General features: G+C 36.9%; 2 protein-coding genes across 2 annotated transcripts; one reads left to right on the top strand and one right to left on the bottom strand.

The window, feature by feature from the left end:
- Window positions 1-1,459: 1,459 nt before the first annotated feature.
- Window positions 1,460-4,683, top strand: LOC122045705 (dnaJ homolog subfamily B member 4-like). The gene is made up of 3 exons (XM_042606040.1): window positions 1,460-1,879; window positions 1,976-2,424; window positions 4,107-4,683. The coding sequence occupies exons 1-3, from the start codon at window positions 1,715-1,717 to the stop codon at window positions 4,543-4,545; spliced, it is 1,053 nt and encodes a 350-aa protein (XP_042461974.1). The 5' UTR covers window positions 1,460-1,714; the 3' UTR covers window positions 4,546-4,683.
- A 1,314-nt stretch (window positions 4,684-5,997) lies between these two features.
- LOC122045704 (triose phosphate/phosphate translocator TPT, chloroplastic-like) lies at window positions 5,998-9,868 on the bottom strand. The gene is made up of 12 exons (XM_042606039.1): window positions 9,443-9,868; window positions 9,264-9,329; window positions 8,742-8,807; window positions 8,576-8,654; window positions 8,355-8,475; window positions 8,155-8,250; window positions 7,850-7,962; window positions 7,695-7,772; window positions 7,127-7,243; window positions 6,759-6,858; window positions 6,573-6,673; window positions 5,998-6,356 (listed from the first exon to the last, which is right to left on the bottom strand). The coding sequence occupies exons 1-12, from the start codon at window positions 9,748-9,750 to the stop codon at window positions 6,339-6,341; spliced, it is 1,263 nt and encodes a 420-aa protein (XP_042461973.1). The 5' UTR covers window positions 9,751-9,868; the 3' UTR covers window positions 5,998-6,338.
- Between the last annotated feature and the right edge of the window lie 4,520 nt (window positions 9,869-14,388).

Raw genomic sequence — 14,388 nt, 5'->3', positions numbered from 1 at the left:
AGCAAAGGAAGGCGAGGAAAGAAGAGGGTCTCGGCCTTGAAGAGCGCAGGAATTCCCTCGATGAGCTCGAGGAGAGAAAAGCGGAGAAGACCACAACAACCATCGCACGCCCCCTCGGAGTCCTTCGTTGCTCCAGGAACCACAATGTCGACCAGACTTGACCACGTTCAGACCGAACGATTTGTCTGTTCGAAATTGAACTGTCAGTTCAACGGTTTCTAACTAACTGTCCCAGACTTAGTTCGTATATGACGATAATCGCATTTAAGATTATTATATTAAAAATAAATTAAATAATAAATACATTAAAAAACAAGAAATATGTATATCCTTAGGCTCTTTTTTTGGTAGGGATAATGATATTAAGATTGGGTTGATTGGGATAGGTATTTAGGTATTTTAAATCTTATCCTTAATCATTCCTATCAGACAGTATATTAATAATTTTTTAAAAATATAATCTTAATTTTATCATCTTTGTAGCCTTAGAATATAGGAGAATCTAAGTTCACAGTTATTCTACCTTTTTGAATTTTTATATGATAAAATGATGTTATTAATGAGTTATTAGTTAGATTTTTTTAATTATTAATAAAAATATGTGCAAATAATAAAATAAACACTTAGAATTTAAAGAATAATGGATATCAAAAAAATTTGTCAAATCGTTAAAAAAAATACATACTTTAAAATTTTTATTAAAAAAATAATTATTAAATAATTAATTAATACGTATGAATATCACATTCGACGTAGGGGTATAATCGAGCCGAGCCGAGCCGAACTCTTAAATATTTGAGCTTGAATCGTTTATAATCGAGCCGAGCTCGAACTTTATTTAACGAATATATTCATGGCTCACGAGCTTATTCGAACTTTTATCGAGCCTAAACGAGTTTAATAAATATAAATTATAAATTTAAATATTCATTAAAAATTAAATTATATAGTTAGAGAAAATTATAATATTCTTATTAAAATTTATAATTTTATTCTAATAAATAAATCTAATATATTTGTCTATATTTTTTATAAGTAGAATGTAAAATCTATAAATTTAATATCAAAATTATTATTTTTTTTATTTAAAAGTTGATTCATGAGCTTAACGTACGTGTTCATGAGCTAACGAGCCGAGTATTACGAAGCTTGAGCTTGATTTATTTATCTTAACGAGCCTCATTAAACGAGCTCAAATGAACTTTTATCGAATCGAGCTTCGAATAATTTATGAACGACTTGATTCATTTATACCCTTAATTCCACGTAATCTAACTAATTAGGATATTTAAGATAAATCTTCGCTTTCACTGGGAGAGAGATAGAGGTTTAAGATGGGCTGAGAATTCGAGCCTAAATTGACTTGTCGGGCTCATAATATGAGCCCAATTTAACTCCTGTCTCCGGGCGAATGCTTCTCGAATCTTCGACTGCCTTCTCGAATCCGGACCCGTCGTGATAAGCACTAACCTCTGGATTCCACACTGGCAGAACTATCGAGAGGAGGTAAAGCTTCGATCGATCCATTTCGCATTGCGATTTGCGGAAGAGGGAGGAGAAGAACGCCACGGTGGAAGAATCGAGGGGAACCAAGCGGAGTGGCACCGACAGTCTTCATCATCAGGAGAAGAGAAGAAGGTACAGCAGCAGCAATCGTTGCCATACTGATTACACCGGTGAGGGCAGCAGGAGCGGAGAGGCGGCGGACGGAGAGATGGGGGTGGATTACTATAAGATACTCGGGGTGGACAAGAGCGCTAAGGACGACGATCTCAAGAAAGCCTATCGCAAGCTCGCCATGAAGTGGCACCCCGACAAGAACCCCAACAACAAGAAGGAAGCGGAGGCCAAGTTCAAGCAGATCTCGGAAGCTTATGAGGCACGAATCGGAGCCTCTCTCTTCGATTTCTCTTGTAAATTCCGATTTTTTTTCTGATTAAAGATCTCATCTTTTGCTTTTGCCTTTCTGTTATAGGTCCTGAGCGATCCCCAAAAGCGCACTGTCTACGACCAGTACGGCGAGGAGGGACTCAAGGGCCAGGTCCCCCCGCCGGGCGCCGGTGGTCCAGGAGGCGCCACCTTTTTCTCCAGCGGCGGGGACGGGCCGACCTCGTTTAGGTTCAACCCCAGAAGCGCCGACGATATTTTTGCAGAATTCTTCGGGTTTTCCAGCCCGTTTGGTGGGATGGGCGGCGGTGGTGGTAGCACCAGGGCCGGATCCAGATTTCCCGCGGGAATGGGGATGTTCAGTGAAGATATCTTCGGTTCTTCATTTGGCACTGCCGGGGAGGGTGCATCGATGAGCTCTCAAGTGCCTCGGAAGGCAGCCCCCATTGAGAAGCGGCTGCCGTGCAGCCTTGAGGAGCTGTACAAAGGGACCACCAAAAAGATGAAAATCTCCAGAGAAATTTTGGACGCCAGTGGGTAAACTTCTTCTCCTTTTCTTCTGAGTAAGATTCATTGTGTTTTCTTATCTTCATGTATTTAGTGCATCTTCCTTCAATGAATTTACCACATTTTTTCCTCCAATGTCTTAGTGAGATGAAATTATTCCTGCATTCTTTTTAACAAGAAACTATTCCTGCACAAATGATTTCTCTCTTTAATATTATGCTTTATAAATGAGAGAAAGAGGATTCGATCCATTTAGGTTCTTTGCAAAAGTGGATCCTAAGGTTAGGAAGAACTGTTTTTCCCCCTTTTTCTGTGTTCACATATGAAGGTGTTATGGACCGAGCCCATACAACAAAAAAAGAGAATCATCATAAATGGTTGAAATAATGCAATAAAAATTATCATTGAGTTTTACAAAAGAAAGAAATTAAATCCATAGATCGAGAGGTTCTCTAATTTCCTCGAGGCTCAAATCCCTCCTACCACCATAGGCCGTCAAGGTCGTAAAACCAAGAAGACGAAGGTCGATCCTGTCGACTAGTCGGTAAACCGTCCCATTACGTGATCCATAGCCAAGGGTCTCAATAGAAGGTAATTTGTAGTTCTATGGTTTTTCTAGTTTCTCATGATTACTGAGGGTCAAACCTTCAATTTTCTTTGCACAGTGTTTGGATACTTCACTACTATAGCACTCAGACCATGGTTTGCATTGCTTTTAGTTTGACGTGACTTGCTTTTTATTCTGTATGTGGCACGAGAATTTTTAGCATAAAGATGTGGCACTTGGTAACAGAGAATCTTAAATGGTGGAGCACATGATAAAACACTAAACAATAAATCATGGCATTTAGTAATATTGAATCTTGGAAATCAGGTTACACTAAACTGTGGCACTTGATGGTATTAAACTATGGCATTAAACAACAAATCATGACCTAAATCTTGCCACCTAGTTCTACTAACCCATGGCGCTTGATAATACTAGCTTGTGGAACCTGATTAGTAAAACACTAAACAACATACTGTGGTTCTTACTAAATTGTGATGCAAGAATACTGTATTATCTGCTTACTTTGTACAAAAAAATTGTTTTAATGATAAGGAATTGTGTGTGTTCTAGTTAAAATTGTTTTTTAGTCAATCAAATGGTTATGTAAGTGGTCTTATTGTCAACAGTTTTTGGTTATGGTTATCGTGAAAAGATTTTAGTTCAAAAGTTTGAACTGTGTTATCTCCTTAGAACAAAAATTTGTTGATGCATTGAGAACGAAGGGCCCAATTTGTTGGACAATGGATGAGGGATTTGATGAATCATTTTAATTTGTGTTTACTAAGCTGATGGATCAAGGATGATGGAAGGCTCATCTCCTATTCTTGTTACACCCAGATTCGGCAGATCAAGCAAACGATGGATGCGTATGCTATTGTTTCTTAATTTGAATCCCCAAAATACTCCCCTGACCTGCTGCCCTAGTTTAGGTTAGTTTGAGCAAATCGCATTCAGACTCCCTTGACCTCTTTTTCCTTGTTTTTGAATTTTGCTGGAGTTGAGCAGTGTGCTTTGAGTCATCACTAACTAGTGCATCGCCAATTTCTGATTTGTATATGTTTTCTTCGCATGAGTAGACTTGCCTTCTAGACTGATGTTGAGCTTATTCAATCAGTTTGGATCATTCTGTTAACAGACTATCTTCCGTATCCCTGTTTCGCAGTAAAACAATGACTGTGGAAGAAATTTTAACAATTGATGTCAAACCGGGATGGAAGAAGGGCACAAAAATAACATTCCCAGCAAAAGGAAATGAATCACCAAATGTAGTTGCTGCAGATATCGCCTTCATCATAGACGAGAAGCCTCATCCTCTATTCAGCAGGGAAGGCAATGATCTGGTTACGACACAAAAGATTTCTTTGGCGGAAGCCCTGACCGGTTACACAGCTCATTTGACTACACTTGATGGTCGAAGCCTCACCATTCCCATCAGCAAGGTCATCCATCCTGGCTACGAAGAGGTGGTGCCTGGAGAAGGAATGCCGATTCCCAAAGAACCATCCAGGAAGGGAAATCTTCGCATCAAGTTCGACATCAAGTTCCCGACGAGGCTGACTGCAGATCAAAAGGCTGGCTTCAAGAGGTTGTTGGTTCCATGAGAAAAATGAGAATTTGATAATATGCAGCTTCCAAGTTTAGAGCCAAGTACATGGATGTTAACTAAGAAAACATGGTTTATTATCATCTACTGTATCACTTAATGTTTGGTGGATTTATATAATGCATTTTTCAAGTCATAGAATAATGAGTCACAAATCAATCTTTGCAACGATTAGTAACTGCTTATTTGTTTGTTCGGTAGCGCGTTTTTGGAATACATTTAATTAACATAGTATTATCATGGAAATTGATGTTATTCTGAATTGTAGTTATTTTCAAGGAGTAAACCCAAGTAAAACTAAGAAGATATATATATATACATAGTTCTAAATTTTTTATGGGTTGTAATACGGGGTGGATTGTTTAATTCGTTAAGATGATGAATTGCTGTGCCACATCAACGTTAATTATCTAAATTAAATTTTAATCTTAAATTTTATATTTTATACTTTAAATAATATTTATATTAATTATCGTATTCATTTTTTTAAATATATATAGTTCATAAATAAAAATTATTTTATTTTCTAAATATTAAAATAATATTTCTCTTTTCTCTTTATAATGCGAAAAGATTTCTCTTTTCTCCATCTAATAATAAAAAAATATAATAGAGAAAAAAATAATTAAAAAAATAAATGTATAGTAAATTATAGATAAATTAATATTTTTTTATTCTAAATTTTAAATTTTAGATAAGGATTTAAATGTTTAATGAATTCATTCATTGAATATTTGTCATAGTTTGACATTGACTGACAACCTAACACAATCCTCCTCTTTTATCCGTACTTGGGACCGGTCATGACCGATCATCATGGGCGGAGTTAAATGTGAATGTTCTAAATAATTTGTAATTTGAATATAAATTTTAAAATATTAAATTAGATGAGATTTAAATAAAAGATGTATTTATATATGTTATAGTTTTATTTATATGCTATTTTTATTTCTTATATTATATTATATTATAATTTGTCATTATCTATAAATTTAATTTCTTCTTCTCTTATCATATAATTTATTTATTACCGGTTGGCATAGTTAATTTACCTCAATAAATTTTAAATTTTAAATTTTAAGATCAATCAAAATATTTCATTTTATGCCAACCGATAATTTATTTATTGCCAGTTGGCATAGTTAATTTACCTCAAGAAATTTTAGATGTTAAGATCAAATAAAATATTTCATTGGATATCTGATTTTACGTTGGAGTAAAATATTAAAATATCCCCTTTCAAAGTAGGGAAGACCCTCTTCCAAGGATTGTTAAGATGATGTCATCTTTTATTCCAATATAATTTATTTATTTAAATTTTAATTTTATCACACTTTAATAATCATTAGTTCAAATGGAATAGCACTAACTTGGAAGTGTAAACAAGTTTGAATCATCAGCTCAAATAACTAAAATACCGACTAGTCGATAATTATTCCAAACAACCGAGTGGAAGATCCGATCAAACAATCCCAACTTAGACACAATTTTGATTGAGATTTTACATTCAAAGACAGACAAAATAAATACACTCAAAATCCCACAGTTTCAAATCTCCAGCTTAATTTAACTACAAACACTCTGATGCTCTTTTTTAAGCTCATAAACAAGAATTTATTTGCAGTTAATGAAGGAACACAAGAACGAGAGAAAGAAATGAGATGTAAAAGTAGGTGGGCTTCAAGTGTCTGCCTGCCTCACATCAATATTCTTTCTCTTCTTCAACTGGCACAAATGTTGTGCCAGACCTTGAAGTCCATGGAGTCTTCCAAGCCCAAAGCTATCTGCTGATCACGCAGCTTTTATTTGCTGCAGATGTTTCAAAAGGGATTAGTCGGAAAATTGGTAAAATTGCTTCGCCCTTCAAATGTTTTGGTATGACCAAACCGAGTTCAGTAAAAAGAAAGGTGTGGTTTTTTTTTAGCAAGCAAAATGCAATGCATTCTCGAGTTATCGTCTTTGAACTTATTCTCCAGTTTGGAGCTAACCTAGTTACTTGTTTGCTGCTTGAGCAGAAAAACTTACTCTTTTCTCCTCTTCCATCTTTGCCTTAATATACGAGTAGATGGCGACGCCAGCAATGGCAATGCAGGTGCCAATGCCTGTTTGTGTTGAAATCTTGTTCCCTGCGAAAGGCCAGAAGAGTTAAAATGCCAATGGCTTATAATAAATCTACAGACAGATATTGTACTAATCTATGGTAGCTCATACCAAAGATAACAATTGAGAAGCCGATTACGAATACACGTTTGAGAACATTTCCGACAGCATGTGTGAGAGGAGCAACTCGTTCCAAGGTGTTGGTTGCTAGCTGTTGATCATCTTGCATTAGACTTTGAAAGAATAATCATATTGAATGGCCTGATTAGAAATATCATGACAATTAACTCTATGAAAGAATCATCAGACTAACGAACGGCTATGTGCCACCCAACCAACTCCAATAACTCTCTGGTAAACGCAACTGAAATCATACTTGTGCATTTTAGAATGTCAATGGAATACTACTACATTGTTTTTGAAATGGGATATTTGCATTGTTAAAGAAAACATATATTTCCTTCATGTCAAACAATTACCTGGTTGTAGAGGTGATAAAACATTCCAACCCAGAAAAGGTCAGAGACAAATTTTGTAGTACCGACTTTGCCAATTGCATCCTTAAAGCCATGCTGCAAAAGTTGCGGTCCCTCCAACTGCAAGTTCCAACATGAATGATCAGTGAAAACTAAACTATGAAGATGTTTAAGCACAGAGAGAAATGCATATAATACAGTGTAATTACTGACAGGTCTTCCATTGAATGCCTATTGATTTAGGTTGAACCATGATATTAATACATAATGAAGCAGTACAGCAAGAGTGTGTATATTAGGTTCTTAAAGTCATTGGTTCCATAGGCTAACCAATCATGTCAACCATTCAAAGCAGCCAACATGCGAATATAAGATCATAATGAATTAACAATATGGGTTACTCAAAAATATGGAATGAATCTTAGATTAACTAAAATGGTCTGTGATTTTCAGGCATACATGATCTATGATTGGGCGAGATTCAGAGTATGATGCGCACTATCTGATGTGTTTGAATGCAGTGGAAAAAACATCCTCTTGATTGTTCTATACATTTTATTGACATACTCACCAGAATTGCAGGAGGGATACAAACAAACAGAGCAATGATCGATATGTAAGCATAAACGTTTGTGCTATCCATGTCAGTCTGCAACAAACAAATTGCCAGTTTGTAAGCAAATTACACTAATAGACATGAAATAAAGGGTGAAGAGACACAATAACCATGGCTTTCTTAGAATAAATGCTGCGGTATGTGAAGGAGATGTTTGAGATCATAGCACTAATGAAGCCTGTCCAGTTAAACGATAGTTCCGTGAGGGATGCCATCGAGACACCTGTAACATAATTTACAATACAATTCTCACTTAATGTGAATAGGAAACGAAAATACAGTTGCAGTGTCCAGAAGGAATTATCAATCTGTAGCAACTCCTTTCATTAATATTTTTTATATAACAGTTTAAATTCCAATACAAGTGCATAAAGATCTTTAGCAGCATTTCTAATACACAAGAGTAGAAAATTACCAATCACAACTGGAGCTAGAGATAACCAGAGAGTCAGTGGTATCTGCTGTCCAAGGATGAATTGGGAAGCCGCAGCATTAAAGAAGGGCTCCAAAGCTGTCATGGAAACAGTTAAAATGTTAAGAGTACAATTTACAAGCACTGAACTGGAACAATTCTTGAAACTTGAAAACTTCAAGAAACCAAAGTTCAAGGGTTACCTTTGATTGTGTGAGTGAATGAGACTGCAACCGCAGCAAAGGACACATTGCTAGTGACATGGCCAAGAGCATGGCAGGCGGCAACAGGGATGAGCAACTTCAAGAGGTTCGAGTCTATGGGCTATAAGAAAATAAACAAGTTACTAAACTTGTCCAAGGATCAAATACAAGGGTAACTCTAAGAGGCAACGTGCAATTTGAAAACGGATGGCAGGACTTACAGCGCGCTTGGGAAGACCAACAGCCCAGCTGATCAAACAGTAGACCACGCCGACGAACAAGTGGATAACGGAAACGAAGCTGCATCGACGGAACCAGGTGAGCTTACCACAAAGCTAGATAAAGTGGCCAAACTATGAATATTTATGCGACAATTAACGAACTTACTATGGGTAGGGAAAGTAATTGTATATCTTCTTGTTGAGGATGTTAAATATCACGTTCAAGAAATACCTGCAAATAAATTTTAAATATATATATTAAGTGCAAAAAATAGGAGTTCCATAAAAAAAAAAAAATTAGCAACTGACGGAGGAAGTACGGACGTATTTAAAATTGTGAAATTTTCTAAAGGCAAGTTTCAAATTCCTTAAAAAAGCATTTATTTTTCATTTTAATCCTTCCATCAACTGCTATAGCATTATATTCACAAAATAACATCACTATAGTGCTGAATTTCAAATAACACCACTATCATGGTGCATTTTAAAAACTAACAGCACTGTAATATTGATTTTAGTGCTGATTTTAGAATTTATATAACATTAAAGTGGTTTTGATTTTAAAAAATCAACATGGAAGGATAAAATGGGAGTTCGGAAAATTTAAAATTTTGAAAATTTCCTAAGTTTAAATGCATGATAAATTATCCAAACAGAAAAAGAAATTTTGCGAGTGAGGTTACCGTACCACATGAAGAAGAAGAAGCCGGTGACCAGAGCGGGGTATTTGGCGGCGAAGCTCAGCTGTGGTTCCCTGATTTAAATATAAAAGAAAATAAAGAAAAAAAAACCCTAAATTTTAGCGAAGGGATTTCGAGAATTCGACGGAGGAAGTGGCCGGAAGGCCACAAAGGAGGCTGGCTTCACCCGACGGGATCGTTCCCTTCGGCCGGCGAGGACGACGCGGCGGCGGTCACCACTGGGCGGAGCGGCGCCTTCTGGCCGCCGCCAGCGGCGGCAGCCGCAGCGATTCTGGCCGGCGGAGTGGCGCGGTCGAGGTGGAGAAGCGCGGCGCGCAGCTGACGGCCCCAGATGAGGTTCCCTCCGTCGGCCACGGAGCCGGCTGGCCGGGCAGCGGCGAGGGCCGCCATGGCCGGATCCCGCGCGGCCGGGCGCCGGAGACGGAGAAGGGAAGTCATGCCGCTGCCGGAGATACCCGCCGCCGTCGCCGCCATTCTGCTCGCGATCGATCGAGAGCCAAGCAATGGAGGAAGGGGGGCGAAGAGAGGGAGAAGTTAAGCCCAACCGTTAGCAGCGAAGAGACAAAGGAGCTGCGCCATCCGACCGCATAAAAACTGTATCCGGAAAATTATTCGCCGGCGAGCATTACAATCTCAGCGCATACGGACGGCGGATGATCTCCCCGCATATAAGTCCCTACTCATCGTTTGGCAGGTACGCCTCCCGCCAACTTTATTCTCACCTAGATTTTTAATACATCTGTACCCCGTCCGCTCAGTTTTATTACACGAGAGGCGGAAATCACAAGAAGGGAGGGGAGTGAGAATATCAGTTTGATGAGCATAGAGGAATAATTAGGGGAGGAGGCGCAGGGATGTTCTATGCGAGCGTTATCCGGAGAGCAGTGGTGGAGAGGCAATGGGTCATCTAACCCACACATTGAGGCTACCCTCCTTATCCTCTTTCGCTATGACACAGACCCAAACTTTTTGTTGGGCTTGAATGTTCTCGTGAACAATTTTGTGGACGTAGAAAACTAGCTCTGATGAATATCTCAACTCATTGTCGATGCAGCGAAAAGGGACATAGAAATTGGATTTAAGAATTTGTATTTTTTTCACTATACTTGGGTACTGAAACTTATCCATCATAGACGACTCACACAGTGTAATGAATCAGTAACGTTTGCAGTGTTTAGAGAGTTGGCGATTGTGTCGATATGGCTGCAGCACATGCTTCCTCTCCTCTGGTGCTGTGAGATGGAAACAGAGACGAAGATTGCTTGGTTATAGAAAACAGAGCCATGGCATGGATTTGCTCAATCGATCATGGCAGACAGACTAGTTTTCTTTCTCTCTCCTCTGTTTTCTCATTCCTTTGTTGCAAAAGGCGGGTCCCGCCGCCCAGCGGCCCCCTCACCCCTGCCCCACGAGTATGAGATGGAGAGAGGAGAGAGATTCATTCCCTTCGTCTTGCGTTTACTCAAGATTATATTTTCTCGGTGTCAATTGCCAATATTGCTGCTTGATTCTTCCGACGCAGCATGATTATGAATATTAGTATATCACGAAGACAAAAAAGATCAATTATCTACTTTTGTGATCCATAGCTATGATTGTCAAAATTGCATCCATTAATAATTATCTACTTTTTTTAAAAAAGTTATCTATTAATTAAATCTTAAATTTATATACATTTAGAAATCAATCTTTAAAATAAAATATAATAATTCTTTGGAGCACTCTTGCATTTACGTGGATTCTGTAGTGGACAATTACAGGCGCAAGTAGAAATGGCAGGGAGCGTGGTGGCAGACTGAGAATCCCATGCACGCTGTGACTTTTTTTTTATATTTTTATTTTAAAATAAAACCGGAGATGATAATGAAAATGAAAGATATCTTTTAATTTTTACCTTATTTTTTATTATTAAAAATTATCACGATCATAAAATTTTAAATTTATACAAAAAAAAAAATGAAATATTTAATACATTACAAATATGTGCCGGGCCGGAATAGGCCGAACAAGTCCACATAGCGTGCCCACTGCCAAACCAGACGAAAAAAGTGAGTCAGTTATGCATTTGGGACGGAAAGAAAAATAAATAAATAGTTTAAAAAAATAATAGTGGAGATGAGGCCAGAAGGTCCAGGTCAGGCCTTTTACCTTTACCACTCCCCATGCCTCGGCCTGCGTCGAAGGACGTGAAGCTCACGTGCGCGGAGTGGGGGAGGAGTACCCGGTCCTGATGGCCTAGCTCTTTCTGTCCTGCACTGCAGCGGTAGGAGTGCAGTGCAGTCCAGTGGAGGACCATCCTCGACGAACAAGGCAGGTTGGAAGTGATGAGGCATCGAGTTGAAAAAAATAAAAATAATAATTTTAGTTAATATCAAGTTATCTTATAAATTTTTTTTTATTGATCATTGAATAAATTAAAAAATACTTTGACGGATGGCTAAAAACTTTACTATCATTTAGTTGCACGTTTTATTTAAAGAATTTTTTTTATAAATTTATTTTAATTAGGAATCAAATCATAAAATAATTTAGATATCTTACCGAAATCAAATTGGGAGAGTAGTATAGAGAACGAGAGGGGGGAGGGCATTAATGATTCATTGCACAAGTCGCCGGAGGCAAAGAGAGCGTGAGAAACGCCGCACTGCATGTCTTTCTGCTCCTGCTTGTGTTCTGCTGCTGCTTGCCTGCCTGTCTGCCTCTGGAGGGAGGGGGAGAGCGCTTTTAAATTTAGTCAAAATTTTCATGGTCAAAATCATCATCTTCATGATTAATCTATTTAAAAACTAATAATAATAATCCCTCGGTACCGTGAGAAAACACTCAAACAGAAAATTTAGATTTATCCAACTACTCTAAAGATTTAATCGAGTAAAATCAACATTTGAATTATCGAAAATATATTTATAAATTTTTATTCATATAATCAATTAATTACTTCCTACTAAATTTAGTATAATAATAATAATAATATTATTATTATTATTATTATTTTACCTTTTGGTAATTACTATTCTATATTTAGGAGTTAGCGGAAGACACATCAGTTAATATACAATTCATAGAATGATAATTGAGGAAAATATTTTTAGGCATGACACTTACTAGTTTAGTTGAGTCAAACTAAGTTTAGTTGTATTGGGACTTATTTATTTATTTATAGTGATTAAGGTAATTCATTCTTACTCTTTAATTAATTTTAGAGGTGATTCATTGATTTTATAAAAAAAAATTTATCGATAAATTAGGAAGCACAGATAGACGTCATAAAATTTTCAAACTCTTCAATTTAACGTGTAAATGAGATTTAAATCATTATTACCTAGGGAATATGTCCCATTATTATTTATTTACTCATTGAACTTGTATATTTATTATAAATTTTATAGAGCTTAAATTAAACTCCAACTTATTCATGAATATTGTTTAAATTTGTAATCGAGTTTAACGATGTTAGACTTATAATTTCCGTTAAATTTTTATCTTAAATTTATACTATTTCTTTATTTTTAACCTATCATGAATATTAAATTTGTAAATAATATGAAAAATTTACAAAACTATTCACAAATATTTTTTATATTCATATCTAATATTTTTTATATTCATGATGAACTAGGTAACACTAAACTTAGGGCGATCGGTTCGGTCCCACGGAAGTTTCCCACCGACCGTCAGGGTAAATTCGAAAGCGCTCATAGCGAGCGGCCTAGAAATCTAACATTTCGTGGTTGTGTGCCCCATTTGGAAGGAAAAAACCTTATAAATGCGTCGTAACTGGGGATCGAATCATGGGTGGCTGGATGACAACTTGATGCTAGTCCATTGCATCTATTAGGAAATAATTATTATAAGTAAATAATTATTTATTTCCTAATTATTAGAGAATAATTATTATTAGAAAATAGTTATTTTTTTCCTAATTATTAGAGAATAATTATTATTAGGAAATACTTATTGTTTTCCTAATTTATGTATTTTCTCATTTTCACTTGTAATGATATTTATATATACCATATGCTATCATTAATAATATGTGTGTGAATTCTATCGTCAATATGGTATCAGAGCGATAAGCTTAACAACAATCTTTTTTTAATTTTTTTTCTTTCTTTTTCTCCTCTCTTCCGCGTTTCCTTTTCTCACGGTTCAAAAAAAAAAAAAAAACTCTTAGCTTTCTTCTCCTTTTTCTGCCACTGACGCCAACAAGATTTGCCACTATCGCGTCTTTTCTACCGTTCACCTGTTGCTGCGGCCAGAGGAGACATCGTCGTCCAAAGGCAGCCCACCATCGGCCTTATCATCAATACGTTCACTGTTGTTTTTCTTATCGTCGAAAAAAAAGTTCTTGCTGTCCCTCCGCCGCCGACGCCCTTGTATCACCAGCCCCCCCTTTCCCTATAAATTTAACGACTCCACCGCTTCCTTCGCTTTCTCCTTCACGGGTTCAAGTCCATCCTGTGACACCTCCTTCATCGGTGTCGTCTTTTCTCGGGCTTTCTGTCCGGCCGCTTCTATGATCTCTTTAGCTTTCTTAGAATATTCTTTCTCCCCTATTTTCCTTTCTTATGTTTTTTTGTCTAAAAAAAAATTCTCTTTTCTGACTTCCTCTTTTCCACCATATAATAATTTTGTTTTCTTCTTTCAAAAAGTCCATTAATGGCGAGGTTCAATTCCTCCTCTTTTCTCTATCTCTTCTTGATAATAATATAGCAAGAGCAATATTATTATCTTTTTTCTTAAGTTTAAAGATATCAAATTTCATCCTTCTCTTCCTCCACTCCTTTGTTTTTTTTTTTTTAAGCAGCAACTGCATTATAACGGTCTTTCCTTCATGAGTATTGTTTTAGCCATCTTCTGATAGGCCAAATAGCAAGTTTTTTTTTTTTTTCAAGTTTTGTTCAATAACAAATTTTCTACATCTACTCCAGCATATGCAGCCACCAAAATGTAGCCTTCTCTCTCTGCTGCTCTTATTCCGACGACAAGTCAGATTTCAGCCTTCAAACAACAACACCTCGTCTCCTTCTAGTTGTTGTCTTCTTTCATCAAAGGCAAAGTTCAACAAATCGTCGTTTCGTTGATCGCACTGGTGGATTTTGCTCTCAAAGA

The sequence above is a fragment of the Zingiber officinale genome, chromosome 2B (assembly GCF_018446385.1).
Source record: "Zingiber officinale cultivar Zhangliang chromosome 2B, Zo_v1.1, whole genome shotgun sequence".
Taxonomy (NCBI): Eukaryota; Viridiplantae; Streptophyta; class Magnoliopsida; order Zingiberales; family Zingiberaceae; genus Zingiber; species Zingiber officinale.
This window is presented reverse-complemented; position numbering and strand designations above follow the sequence as displayed.

Excerpts from the sequence above, each read along its gene's own strand:
- LOC122045705 (XM_042606040.1), top strand. The coding sequence starts at position 1,715 with ATGGGGGTGGATTACTATAAGATACTCGGGGTGGACAAGAGCGCTAAG. Across the intron at positions 1,880-1,975 it reads AGATCTCGGAAGCTTATGAG|GTCCTGAGCGATCCCCAAAA; the intron begins GCACGAATCGGA and ends TTTCTGTTATAG. Across the intron at positions 2,425-4,106 it reads GAAATTTTGGACGCCAGTGG|TAAAACAATGACTGTGGAAG; the intron begins GTAAACTTCTTC and ends CCTGTTTCGCAG.
- LOC122045704 (XM_042606039.1), bottom strand. The coding sequence starts at position 9,750 with ATGGCGGCGACGGCGGCGGGTATCTCCGGCAGCGGCATGACTTCCCTT. Across the intron at positions 8,655-8,741 it reads AATTACTTTCCCTACCCATA|CTTCGTTTCCGTTATCCACT; the intron begins GTAAGTTCGTTA and ends CCGTCGATGCAG. Across the intron at positions 7,773-7,849 it reads TTTATTCTAAGAAAGCCATG|ACTGACATGGATAGCACAAA; the intron begins GTTATTGTGTCT and ends TGTTTGTTGCAG.